Source organism: Hibiscus syriacus, unplaced genomic scaffold (genome assembly GCF_006381635.1).
Source record: "Hibiscus syriacus cultivar Baekdansim isolate YM2019G1 unplaced genomic scaffold, ASM638163v2 tig00000326_pilon, whole genome shotgun sequence".
NCBI lineage: Eukaryota > Viridiplantae > Streptophyta > Magnoliopsida > Malvales > Malvaceae > Hibiscus > Hibiscus syriacus.
The window spans coordinates 1-12,519 of NW_024061781.1; the positions used below are offsets into that span (position 1 = coordinate 1).

Genomic DNA, 12,519 nt, shown 5'->3' on the forward strand with positions numbered 1-12,519 from the left:
ATATTCTGCTTAGCATTATTTGCAGATAGATTCTATGCTTTACTCAATCATACAAGTGTCAATGCTTTCTATGTATTTTGTTTGTTCACGCTGTCTTGGTCTTGGTCTTTTTTTTTGTCTTTTAATTTTTTCCTTATGCTGACACCTTAGTGATGTCTTTTATGTTTTTGGTGAACATAGAGCTGATATAGTCTCCTAAATATTCCTTTTTTGGGTTGATTTGCTGCAGGATGATGAGAGCATACTAGTGGAGGCACCTTCAGAGAAGGCAGCCCAGGTATGCTTTTTTTTTTCCTTCATGAATTTATTGTCAATTGCCAGTTTTTTCTGTCGGTGTAGATTCAATGTTTTCCTTTTGTTTTATTGTACTCATTGGATTTTTTTATGAAAATTTTCGTTTATAATAAATCTTCAAATTCTCAGGAGGATAAACAGATTCCTGAAGAGGCAGTTAAAACTGAACAAGTGGATCTTGCAAATGGAAAATCTCCCAATACAGTTGTTTGTAATGGCATTATGCGAACCGCTGAAGAGGACTCATTGGCTGATTTAAATTCTATAAAGATGAAAGAGGGCAACCATATTGCTGATGAGTCCAAAAATGATAAATCAACTGTTGCCGAAACCGATATATCAAAAGCTGAGGAAGTTGTCAATTCAGATACTAAGTTAGAGCAAAGTACCCAGGAAAAGAAGAAGGAATCTGATTTCAAATTAAATGAACTTTCTGACAGCTCTCATGTTGATGAGAAGGCAGTTGAGACCTTAAAAGATCATAAAAAAGACAGCAAGGATGATGCTGGTTCAGCTCGTGAGGTTCTATCTGTTGATGGGGTTGTATCCTCTGAGAATAGAAGAGAAACAGATGTTCCGCATTCCTCTCAAAAAGCAGCTGAGGAAGAATCGGCTGATGTTCCGCATTCCTCTCAAAAAGCAACTGAGGAAGAATTGACCGATGTTCTGCATTCCTCTCAAAAAGCAACTGAGGAAGAATCGACTGATGTTCTGCATTCCTCTCAAAAAGCAACTGAGGAAGAATCGACTGATGTTCCACATTCCTCTCAAAAAGCAACTGAGGAAGAATCGACTGATGTTCCACATTCCTCTCAAAAAGCAACTGAGGACGAATCAACTGATGTTTCGCATTCCACAAGGGCCCCAAGGTCTAAAAGAAAAGAGAGTGTGAGAAAGGAAACCACCTCCTCTGTTGATGGTGTCTCTAAGAAGGCATATGAAGCGACTAGTGATTCAGAAAAAAAAACAAATAGACGAGCAAGGAAAAAAGTTTCTACTGTTGTTTCCAATGAGGATAATGCTCCAGATGGTGTAGATGAAACTAAGAAAGAAAATGACACTGCAAATGATTCAGAGGCAAAATCACTGAAGAAGTCATCGAAGAAGGTAGATTCTAGCAGTAACAATGCAGATGAAACAATGAAAGAAGGTGACATAGGAAGTGATTCAGAGGTAAAATCACTGAAGTCATCAAAGAAAGTCGATTCTAGCGGTAACAACGCAGATGAATCCATTTCAAGGCAGCTGACAGATAGTAAAAGGCGAGCTCGGGGAAAAGTTGTTCCTGAGAAGGATAGAGCGAAAACCTCCACCGAGAACGATGAAGAGGTATTTTCCTTTTGGCTTTTGACTTGTAATTTTGCTATTCTAGTGATGTTTTTTTCAAGCTTTATGATTTATTTGTTTAGCTGTTCTAGATCCTACAACCAAGGAATCATTTGTGCTTATTATTGATTTAGGAAGTGGTTGGATCTCAAGATTCTCACATGGAGGAGACCCCCAAGGCAAATTCCAAGAGAAAGCATACCCTAAGTAAAGAAAAAGTAATTTCTTTTGCATCTTTAAATATCAAACTTTAGTAGTGGTGTATTGTGGTTTAAGTAGGTTGCATTTAAGTAAGGTTAGCATCAATGGATTGGTGCTCTGATTCTTCATTTTCCTTTCTTTGTCCGTGTTTGCTACTCATGTCTGACCCATATCTGGACATAAATATGGGCATATGTTCTTTCAAGGGCTCTAAAGTCTAAATACATGGAAAATTTAGAAAAAATAAACATAGTTCCTCCCAACACTCACACCTGAGTCCGAGTAAAATAGACCAGCGTTATAGGTGTTCTTTGTTGATCCTTGTGGGTTTGAACTCTCTTCCATTCTTGCATCCTTGATCATCATTTTTCTATTTAGATGCCATTTTTCTTTGCTTGCTTTCTTCTTAATCGTTAGGTTGGCTTTTTTTATGAATATTCTTGAGATCCCCATATTGCTTCTTCTGAACTCTTGCTGCATTTAACCACCTGAGGTCCTTCATCTTTCAAGAGCCATTTAACATTAGTTTGATTTTTCTGCGAGATTCCAATCTTGTGTTTCCTTGGAAACAATAATCCTGCAATGATGTCATTACTCATTCCTAGAAACACCACCAAATCCATGCTCTGCTGCACAACCATTGGTAGCAGTAAACCTTTATTCAACTCTGTTCTTGAATGCTGCAATCTGAACATAGTTGAAGCAATGATATTACATATCATTCCACTTTAGACAATTGATTTCATTTCTATGCTGATTCTTTTTCAGGCTTCTGATTCTATGGAGTATGGTGAGAATCTTGTCGGCTTGAAGGTGAAGGTCTGGTGGCCCGCAGACCGTGAGTAAGTGTATATATATATATTATATAATTGTTGCAGAAATGATACTCCGAAATAGAAATCATGAATTTTATTTGTTCCTATCTAGTCTTTGATGTGTATGCTTGTGTGAGCAAGTATCTAATGGGTGAATGTGCTTTATATATGTGCGCGGGTGGAGCCATGTCACGAACTGACATCCCAATTTTTTTTTGAAAAAATCTTTTATAATTTTTATGTTAAAAAACATGAAAAATAATATTATGCATTACTTTTCTAAATTCTGACACCAATCTAATTTTTCTGGCTCACCACTGTATAGGTGGTCCCTACTCTGTAACTCAACTTTCTGCATTATAGTTAGCCTCAACTTCTAAGCTCAGTGAATTAAAATTTCTTTCTAGCCTTGAACCTCATTATCAACTCTTGAGCCTTTTTTACCTTGTTCTCATACTCTTGAGTCTTATATTAACTCTTGAAATGTAACACCTAGAAAAAAATGGAAGAACAAGGATAATACAAAACCAATATCTGATGCCAACTATTCCACCTTTTTAATCTTGTCTCCTTGAAGTTTGTGATAGGAGACGCAAAACAGAATAAATTAATTATTTTGCATGATGTTTTTGGTGCTCCATGGTTCTTTATTTGTGACTTGTCTGGAACTTTTTCCCTGATGGTTAATTTACCTTTCAATTCTTTCTTAAAATCACATTTGTAAAACACATATTGGAGAATTTCTTATGCTAGAGCTGAATTATGGCTCAATTTTCTTACTCTATTGATGTTATTGTTTTGTAGGTTCTATGTAGGTTTTATTCATTCATTTGATCCCTCGAAAAAGAAGCACAAGGTGACGCTTCAAATAAATAGAAGTTTCCTTTAATGATTTTCCTTACTATATGACCTGAGTTTTTCCCTCTGACCGTTATTGCTAGTGTTTAAATTTATTCTTTATTCTTTTTTCATTTGTTTTTAGGTGAACTATATTGATGGTGATCAAGAAATTTTAAATCTTAAGAGAGAAAAGTGGGTGGTGATTGAAGATGAGTCTGGGTCAGATGAGGCGAGCAATTTAATTTATAGGTAATTAAATTTTATTTGTTAACGTTCTAGGTTGCTAATATACCTCACTGAAACAGGAAGGCGTAGATAATCATCCAAGTCCTGATGGTTCATCTGACATGTAGGTGATTCCTATTATGATTCTTGAATGTTAAATTTGATTGCAACACCGTCTTGGTTCTAGAAAGTTTGTGTATTTTGGCATTTTGCAATGAAACTTTTGCTCCGTTGGTTTCTGTAGTTCAAGTTGATTCTTTTTCCATTCTGTAGCGATGTTAATTTTATCTGAATGGTGGAGTTTACTTCAGTTTTAGGTGCATTTGGTATGGTTTTGTATTTGCCTGTTGATTTCTTGGGCATTTGGTTCATACTGTCTCAGTATTGGTCTGGGCTAATCTTCATTTCCCCTTTGATCGTTTTCCATTATTAGGCCTCAAAGGAAGAAAGCAAAAACACCTGATCTCTTGAGCAAGAAAACTAAGACGGATGCTTCACCAAAAAGGTTACTAGATTCTTTAAAATGTAACCCTTGATATGTCTCTTTATTTGGTTTCTGAAATCCCATTATTGGATGATCAGCGGCGGAGGAACTTCGACTGGGAAATCCAAGGGTGCTGCCATGAAGTCTGGTCGCAAAACAAAGGACGAAGCTAAAATGGATGGCAAATCCAAAGACGGCTCCAAGAGTGCGAGCAAATCAGACAATGACAGTGTTGCTAAGTCCAAGGATCATACCCCCAAAACTGGTAGCAAATCATTTGATATCGCTTCTAAAGCAAGTAACAAGTCCAAGAATGAGGACAGTGGCGATACACCAAAGTCTACAAAATCCAAGGATGACAGAAGTGCCACACCAAAAGCTTCCACAAAGTTAAAGCAAGATGCTTTAAAGACAGCCAAGTCCAAGCAGGAAACCTCAAACGTTTCCCCCCTTTCTAAGGGTAAGCCTCCTAGAAGTGGTGGCAAATCCAATGATAAAGGCACTGTCAAGTCAAAATCTGATTCATCAAAGGTGAAAGAAAGTGAAAGCACAAAAGAGAAGTCAACAGATTCAGGAAAACTTGTGGGAAGCGCGAAGCGGAAAGCATCAAGTTTATCAAAGGCACATGGAAGTGATTCCAAGTCTGGAAAAAAGGGACGAAGATGAGCTAAAAGTAGGGGCACCGAGGTTTGGCTCTTGTCGAATGTGGAATTCGGCTGAACCTTAGTATTTTGCAGCCAGTCGTAGACGTGCGGGTGGTGGGGGATGCAATTGGTATTTGACGTAGCGTTACGCGTAGTTAGTGTTTTGTTGGGTTTGTCCTCTCTCTCTCTTATTATTGATGTAGGCATTAGGATTACATTGGGTTAGCCTTTCTTTCCTTTTACCAAAGGGTTGCTTCTATGGATTAACGTAATACATTCGAGTAACTTTGTGGAAGCATTGGCCGCGTATCTTATGTTTCTTTTTGGTTGAAACAACTTGCATTCTACCTTAAACTGATATTTTCAGAACAAGAAACAGATGAGACAAATTAAAGAACAAAAGCCTGATTCTGCAAACAGTAACTTGATAATCTTATAGTAAGCTTGAACGTCATGTAAAAAGCCTACAAAAGTGGAATATATCCATTCAAATGCTGAAAGGAGAATAATGGATTAGACATATGCGAACAATGAGAAAATTATCATCCTAATAGTCAAATCCACTAATCTAATCAGATGAAGATTTAGTTGTCTTTTTCAAGCCTCCAATTACTCGTGCTTGCTTTACAGATATGGATTCTTCCCAAGATGAAACATGCATTTGGCAGCTGGCTGACCAATATATTTAGGAGCTGATGGGCATGGAACCCGCGGTCAAAACTTCAATGGCTTCCGGAGTTCTTTTCATTATTATTAAATCTAGGGTGTTTATAAGTCGTCGTATCTGTTTTAATGACACTCAACATTTGACAATAAACGTGTAAGAATAATTTGTAGATGTTCGAACTTTAGATCTCTAAAAATAACAATTATTTCTTTAATCACCGAAATAATTTAATTCGTGCTTTTGGGTTTTGGATGTAACCGTTTCACACCAAATTATTCTTTCTTTCTTCATCTTTTTGTTCTTACAAATAAGAAATTAATGGATCAAGAACTGCATCTGTCTCCACCACATTTTATTTCTTAATTATGACCCATCATGTTATAGTGAAGAATCACTTGCCGCATGCGCTATGACTCTTTGTATTTTATATATTATCATTTTGGTCACATTCCCCGGTTTTGTTGATTGAATCAGTGTGCCAGTTTCTAATTGGGGGGAAAACATAATTTTTGAAAAAACGGGGGATTTATGTGTTTGTTCCCAACAAAAACACTATTTCGAATTGCATTTTGCACGTTCTCTCTGTCTTATGAAAAAAAAATTAAATTCCATAAGACATTGTTTTAGTTTGTAACAATAAATGTAAGTTCTCTTTTTTATTATTACACAAACGATTTAATAAATCATATACTTTAAAATTAATATCAGACAAATTTTTCATAAACTAACTTATGTTAACGGTTAAAAGAACCGTTATTATTTCTAGAGGTTACGGGTTTAAGCATTAACAATTACAACCGGGTGATTGTCAAATAATTAAGAGATTAATATCAATTAGGATAAATTGAAAGTTTAGGTATTAAAAGGACCAAAAATGATAATTTAGGTATTGAGTGTGTAATTTTCCCAAAAAACTATTTGAAGGCGATGTAATCATTAAAACAACAGTTATATCATATAGTTTTATATTGATTAATTCACGAATGCTAGAACTATTTTGAATTTAAAGGTTAATGTGTGGTTATTTCAAGTATACTCGTAAAGAATTTGTTCACAGCCAATTTCTTAGGATTATTTATCTTTATTATTTTCTATTAACATTTGATATAACATTTCATATAAATGACCATCCAGCTCAGTTGATAGAGCACAAGTTTTTTAATCTTGAGGTCGTGAGATCGAGTCCCTCGGAGGGTATTTTATAATTTGGAGGTCTCTCACGAAAGTTACTCTCAACCTGACGTTGGAGGCAGTGTACTATCTTACCTCCCCTTACCCCATTACATATGGGAATAAGGGTCAGCTAATTTTTTTTTATACGGAGACTCTTAACCTTGTGGTCGTGGGATCGAGTCATACGGTGGGCAAATCATAATTCTAACTGCCAGAGGTCTCTCACGGAAGCTGCTCTTAACCTAGCGTTGGGGGCAGCCTACTATCCTACCTCCCTCTTATCCCATTATATATGTGAATAGGGTCAGCAAAATACTGAGGCACAATAATTTTATAACAAGTTGCAAGAATCTCTTTATTATTTATTAAAATTGTCATTTATATTTGACACGTTCAAATACAAACAACAAATGTATTGTCTGTACCCCATAACAATTTGTTGTGGCCTATAAATGTCTACTGAAAACAGTCCAAATAAGACTGAATAATGTTCAAAAATTAAACGAGGGAGGGAGGGACCTTTGACCAGATGCTCACAATTATATATATATATATATATGGATTAAATCTAGAAAAAATTAAAATAATTTTCTAATATAATTCATACATGTTATTTATTTAGGGTGAACTAACTATTTGGTCATTCGTCTATTACTTAATTTATGTTTTCGTCGCTCAACTATTATTTTTTCAAAATCATAGCTGACCTTATAGTTTGATTCTATTTTGATCACTTGCAATTAAAAAATTTAACGATGTTAGCATGACAATTTTTTAATAATTTTTCAAGCATTATATGCCATTGTCTTATGATGACACGTCAACATCATTGCTAAATTTTTAAAGATATGTGACTAAAACATAACCGAAACATAAATTAAATCTGATTTAAAATAAATAATAGTTATATGACCAAAATATAAAGTAAATAATTAATAAGTGACTCAATAAGTAATTTATCCTTTTTTTTGGACATGGGGTGGATGTATGACCTAGGTAGCTTGGATCCATACAATATATATTCAAAGACAAATATTAATCATTTGACGTTAAATATTTACACTAATGATATTTATAGTATTCGAATTCGAAACTTTAAAAAATAATATTTTTTTATAGCAAAATCACTTTGTTTATGCTTATTTACACTTTTTGTTCCATTTAATTCGGTTCGTAAACTAAAGAATTCATAATTATTTATTTCCGATTTAATTTGTCTAGGTCCAATGCAAACAACGAACCGATTTAAGAACCAATAGTGCTATTACCTTACTAAATGCAACAACCCAATTCCTGATCTATCAAAATGTAAAGAGTCTATTGCATGAGTGAGTTAAGTGTTGATTATTATCTTTAGTGGTCTTAGGTTAAAGCACAACTAATGTTAAGGTTGTTTGGGTACGCGTCTTACTATATAAACATTATTGAAATATTTTGAAGAGATACGAGATTCATTCCGTGTGCGCTGTTTGTCTCTCAAAAGACAATACCAGGTGCTCCGATGGCGTCTTTTTGATAACCTTTTTGTCACATCTCTTTCCCTTTCCTACCTTTCCACTCGTCACTCTTCTTGATCCACTCCTTTTCGTCCCCATGGAATCATTCAGAAAAAATCCATCATTTCCCTGGGTTCAATTTCACACCTTTACACAACCACCCGAAGCAGCTTTGAATGGATCCTTGAGAAAGTTCAGAGCTTTGATTGCGTAGGGAAAAGAAACAAGAATCCATGGAAGAGAGGCGTGTTTTGTTTGGGTAATACGAGATGGGTAGATTGCTTGGGAAGGGCACTTTCGCTAAGGTTTATTACGGGAAAGAAGTAGCATCGGGTGAAAGCGTGGCGATAAAGGTGATCAGCAAAGACGAGGTGAAGAAAGAAGGCATGATGGAGCAGATCAAGAGAGAGATCTCTGTTACGCGCCTCGTTCGTCATCCGAACGTGGTGGAACTCAAAGAAGTCATGGCTACAAAGACCAAGATCTTCTTCATTATGGAATACGTCCGTGGCGGCGAACTATTCGCCAAAGTTTTCAAAGGCAAACTCAAAGAAGACGCCGCTCGTAAGTACTTCCAACAACTGATAAGCGCCGTCGATTTTTGTCACAGCAGAGGTGTATCCCACCGTGATTTGAAGCCGGAGAATCTCCTTTTGGACGAGAATGAAGATCTAAAGATTTCCGATTTTGGGTTGTCGGCCTTGCCGGAGCAGCTTCGCAATGACGGGCTCCTCCACACTCAGTGTGGGACTCCGGCGTATGTTGCCCCTGAGGTTTTGAGGAGAAAAGGATACGATGGATCCAAAGCAGATATCTGGTCTTGTGGGGTTATCCTGTATGTTCTTCTCGCAGGTTTATTGCCATTTCAAGATGAGAATATCATGAAGATGTACAGGAAAATTTTCAAGGCTGAATTCGAGTTTCCGCCATGGTTTTCGACGGAATCGAAGCGGTTGATCTCTAAATTACTCACGGCTGACCCCGAAAGAAGGATCACAATTCCAGCTATAATGCGTGTCCCTTGGTTCCGAAAAAGATTTACACGCCCCCTCGCGTTTTCAATCGAAGAATCAATATCAGATATCAGCGGTACAGAAGATGATGATTCTTCTGCTTCTAAGTCCAACAAGCTATCGTCTCCGAAATTCTTCAACGCATTCCAGTTCATTTCCTCCATGTCGTCGGGGTTTGATTTATCAAGCTTGTTCGAAAACAAGAGGAAATCGGGGATGATGTTCACTTCAAGATGTTCGGCTTCTGCAATCATGGCTAAGATCGAAGCTGCTGCAAAAGGTTTGAACTTTAGGGTGGGAAAAGTCAAGGACTTCAAGATGAAATTACAGGGTTCATCGGAGGGGTGGAAGGGGAAGCTCCTGGTGACGGCGGAGGTGTCTGAGGTGGCACCGGAGGTTGCAATCGTGGAGTTCTCCAAGTCTTCAGGGGACACCTTGGAGTATGTAAAGTTTTGCCAGGAAAATGTGAGGCCTGCATTAAAAGACATTGTTTGGACATGGCAAGGCGACAACTTAAACAACACTTGTAACGTTAAAATCGAGGGAGAAGAATGTGAAAAGTGAAAAAATTATGTGCCCGCCTCATAAAGCCTGACCTTAAGTACAGAATAGGATTGAAACTGATTTTATGTAAATGCATATGCGCTGTGCTTAGTAGTACATCAATGTATGGCTTGCAAGTTTTGAAGTTTGCATATAGATACTACCCGTGGATTGTTGGATGAAAAATTCTCTTAACTCGATGGGAATTTGATAGGTTAGTTCATTTTGACTAGTTCACCCTTCTAATTTGGGCGAAGAATCGTGACCAGTGAACATATAACAAAAAAGAGATTCTTCTTCGTGTATTGAATGATTTCATAAACTCTAAGAAAATAGGGCCTCGATAAATACCTCGACCGTAGAGTGACTAATAAGCTGAACTTGAGAACTATAACAACTTTCGCTCTCCATGATGCATACCAACCATGTATTATTTTAAAGGCCTGTACCCCGATTACTGATTAAGCCCCAAATGGTTGTTTTATATACGACTCTTTGAGATTCAGGTAGATCTTCCTAGGATATTCTTGATAAGAATTGACAATGAAGCACCGACAGTTATGTCATGTTAGGCATGGATAAATCAGTGTTTGACACGTTAATTATAAAATTATTGAAAAGCCCGCGAATGTAGGTTTCAGATGATGGGTGATTTGCATGGATGGAGTGTAGCTTTTGCCTTCCCAGTCATTGTCTTAACCCTGAAATCGTGGCGAGTGTTGAGCCTGCCTGCATTCACTTGATTCTAAACAAGAGGGGACAAAGTTGATTAGGTGTTGGGTTTAAGACCAAAAGGCGTTAAGAAAAGACATGCATGGACAAGGATTGGTTCGGGCTTTTGGCTCACCATTAAGTAGTTTAAATGTATGACAGCCAATAACCACTTGACACGGGTAACCATCTATAAAATTCAGATCCAACCCAACTTGAACTTTGTTTTTCTTAAGCATCATATCAAATGGGATGGATGTTGGTTTAATTTGGCATCCCTACCTTAACCTCAAAGTGGTCTAAAGCTAAGAGCCCCCACCAAAGTCACAGGGGTTAATCAATTAGACCCAATTAAGCCTGAAACATCAGAGAGGCACTAGGAAGATAGATTAAGCACCTTCATAGGCCCAAAATGAAGAAAGAGCTCACCGATGCCACTTTGTCTTTTTAAAACTGGGTTGGGTTGGCTTTACAGTTTTTTTTGTCCAAAAGAGCATTCCAGAAATGGACAGTAACCACCCAAATTTGACTTAATGCTCAAAGACAACAAAAGAAAAAGAAAACATAAAGAGTGGGAACTGGAAGTTGTAAATCACATCATCATCATGACCATATATCACAAAAACTAAGAACGATTCCCACTACTACGTTGTTGTTGTTGTAAATTGAATTTCGTTTAGCAAGTGTGTTTTCTTACGTAAGGTTATAGTGCGTCAGCCATCACATGTCATGTTGCTGATTTCATGATGGGTAATAGGTTAATGGAAAACGATCTAATAACAAAAGTGATATAGGCGATGACTTATGTCCTCAAACCTAAAGTTTGTGGACATGTGTTTTATAGAAAGAAAGAAAAAAAAAACAAATTCTATTGCTTGACTTGTTAGAAACTTGCAGGTTCCTACTTCCTCATGTGAACCAGTTATTCCTAACAAATTATTCGGTGGAGCTTACAAGGAAAAGGACATTAGAAGTGGATGAGATGACAAGGGAGAGGCAATAACAGTTGAGTTCGATTGAGATTAGTCTTAAAAGAAACTTTGATAATCTTAACCGAATCAAATTAAATAATCCCCAGAATTAAGCAGGAAGAACCCAGTTTTTTCAAAGGAAAATGCAATTAATCAATGACATGCAAATAGTTGAATGAGAGGAGGCAGGTTTTGTCATTTATTTTCGTACCAACCTTTGATAGACAAATCAAGGAAACAATGAATGAGTGACGATCAATGTTATATTCCTACACGCAACTTGGTATAATTGTATCGACGCTGATCAAACTTTGACCACACATTGGGGAGTTGTGGCACTTTCTATCTGTTCTCTCATTTGTCCAGCCGCCTAATGGACCCACTTGTTCACATTCTACCAAATTTCCCCATCTTTTAAACTTGACGTATGGCATTGCCGACATCTTCCTTTGAATTTAGGGTTACTGGAATTCCAGGTTCAATGTTCACGTATTGGTTAAGACTGTGGATTGACTAAGTGATGTTTTGGAACTAATTGTGGTCAAAAATGAAGTGTACGCTCATGTTTTTCTACGTAATACCAGTGTTTAACTAAATCATGTGTTGGAATAATGCAAATCCAACCCAACCCTTGTTTAACGTTAAGCATTTGACCTGGGAATTAAGGGTTTGGTCTTAGAGAAAGACTGCAAAAGAAATGGTAGATCATTAAGTAGCGCAACGTTTTCAAACCGTGCCGGCGATTAGTTGGCCTTTTCGGTAGTCAATGAGACCAAGACCCAGAAATTGTAAGCTTAATAAAATTCTATCTTTTTTTTTATCAATTCCCACACATCTCTTAATTTATCTACTGGATATTCTCAAGGGTTTTCATTTACGTTACTATACAGTTATATATATTTAATAATTATAAATTAAAATAGGGTAAATTATACCGTTTCTCACTTGATATTTACTCTCTCGCTTATTTCATTCATTGTACTTTTTAATTTTTTCTAACTTGCTCACTGAACTTTACATATTGAATTATTTTGCTCACTCTGCCGTTAACCTTTTAACGGTGTTATGACATGGCATAAGCACCAAAATGATGTCATTTCGAATCATCTTCTTCCC

General features: G+C 36.7%; 1 protein-coding gene and 1 pseudogene across 4 annotated transcripts; both read left to right on the top strand.

Annotated features, from left to right (window-relative positions):
* Nucleotides 1–128: 128 nt before the first annotated feature.
* LOC120163118 (thioredoxin domain-containing protein 2-like) lies at nucleotides 129–5,121 on the top strand. 4 transcript variants are annotated; one of them, XM_039173316.1, is made up of 10 exons: nucleotides 129–277; nucleotides 424–1,426; nucleotides 1,520–1,623; nucleotides 1,755–1,838; nucleotides 2,590–2,663; nucleotides 3,441–3,492; nucleotides 3,619–3,705; nucleotides 3,782–3,825; nucleotides 4,135–4,206; nucleotides 4,284–5,121. In XM_039173316.1, exons 2-10 carry the CDS (start codon nucleotides 517–519, stop codon nucleotides 4,849–4,851), a joined length of 1,995 nt encoding a protein of 664 aa, XP_039029247.1. In that variant the 5' UTR covers nucleotides 129–277; nucleotides 424–516; the 3' UTR covers nucleotides 4,852–5,121. The 4 variants fall into 4 exon arrangements, with proteins under 4 accessions (XP_039029247.1, XP_039029180.1, XP_039029077.1 ...); XM_039173249.1 differs by having other exon boundaries at nucleotides 424–1,388; nucleotides 1,482–1,623; XM_039173146.1 differs by having other exon boundaries at nucleotides 424–1,623.
* Nucleotides 5,122–8,226: 3,105 nt separating this feature from the next.
* LOC120163417 lies at nucleotides 8,227–9,873 on the top strand (annotated as a pseudogene).
* Nucleotides 9,874–12,519: the final 2,646 nt, after the last annotated feature.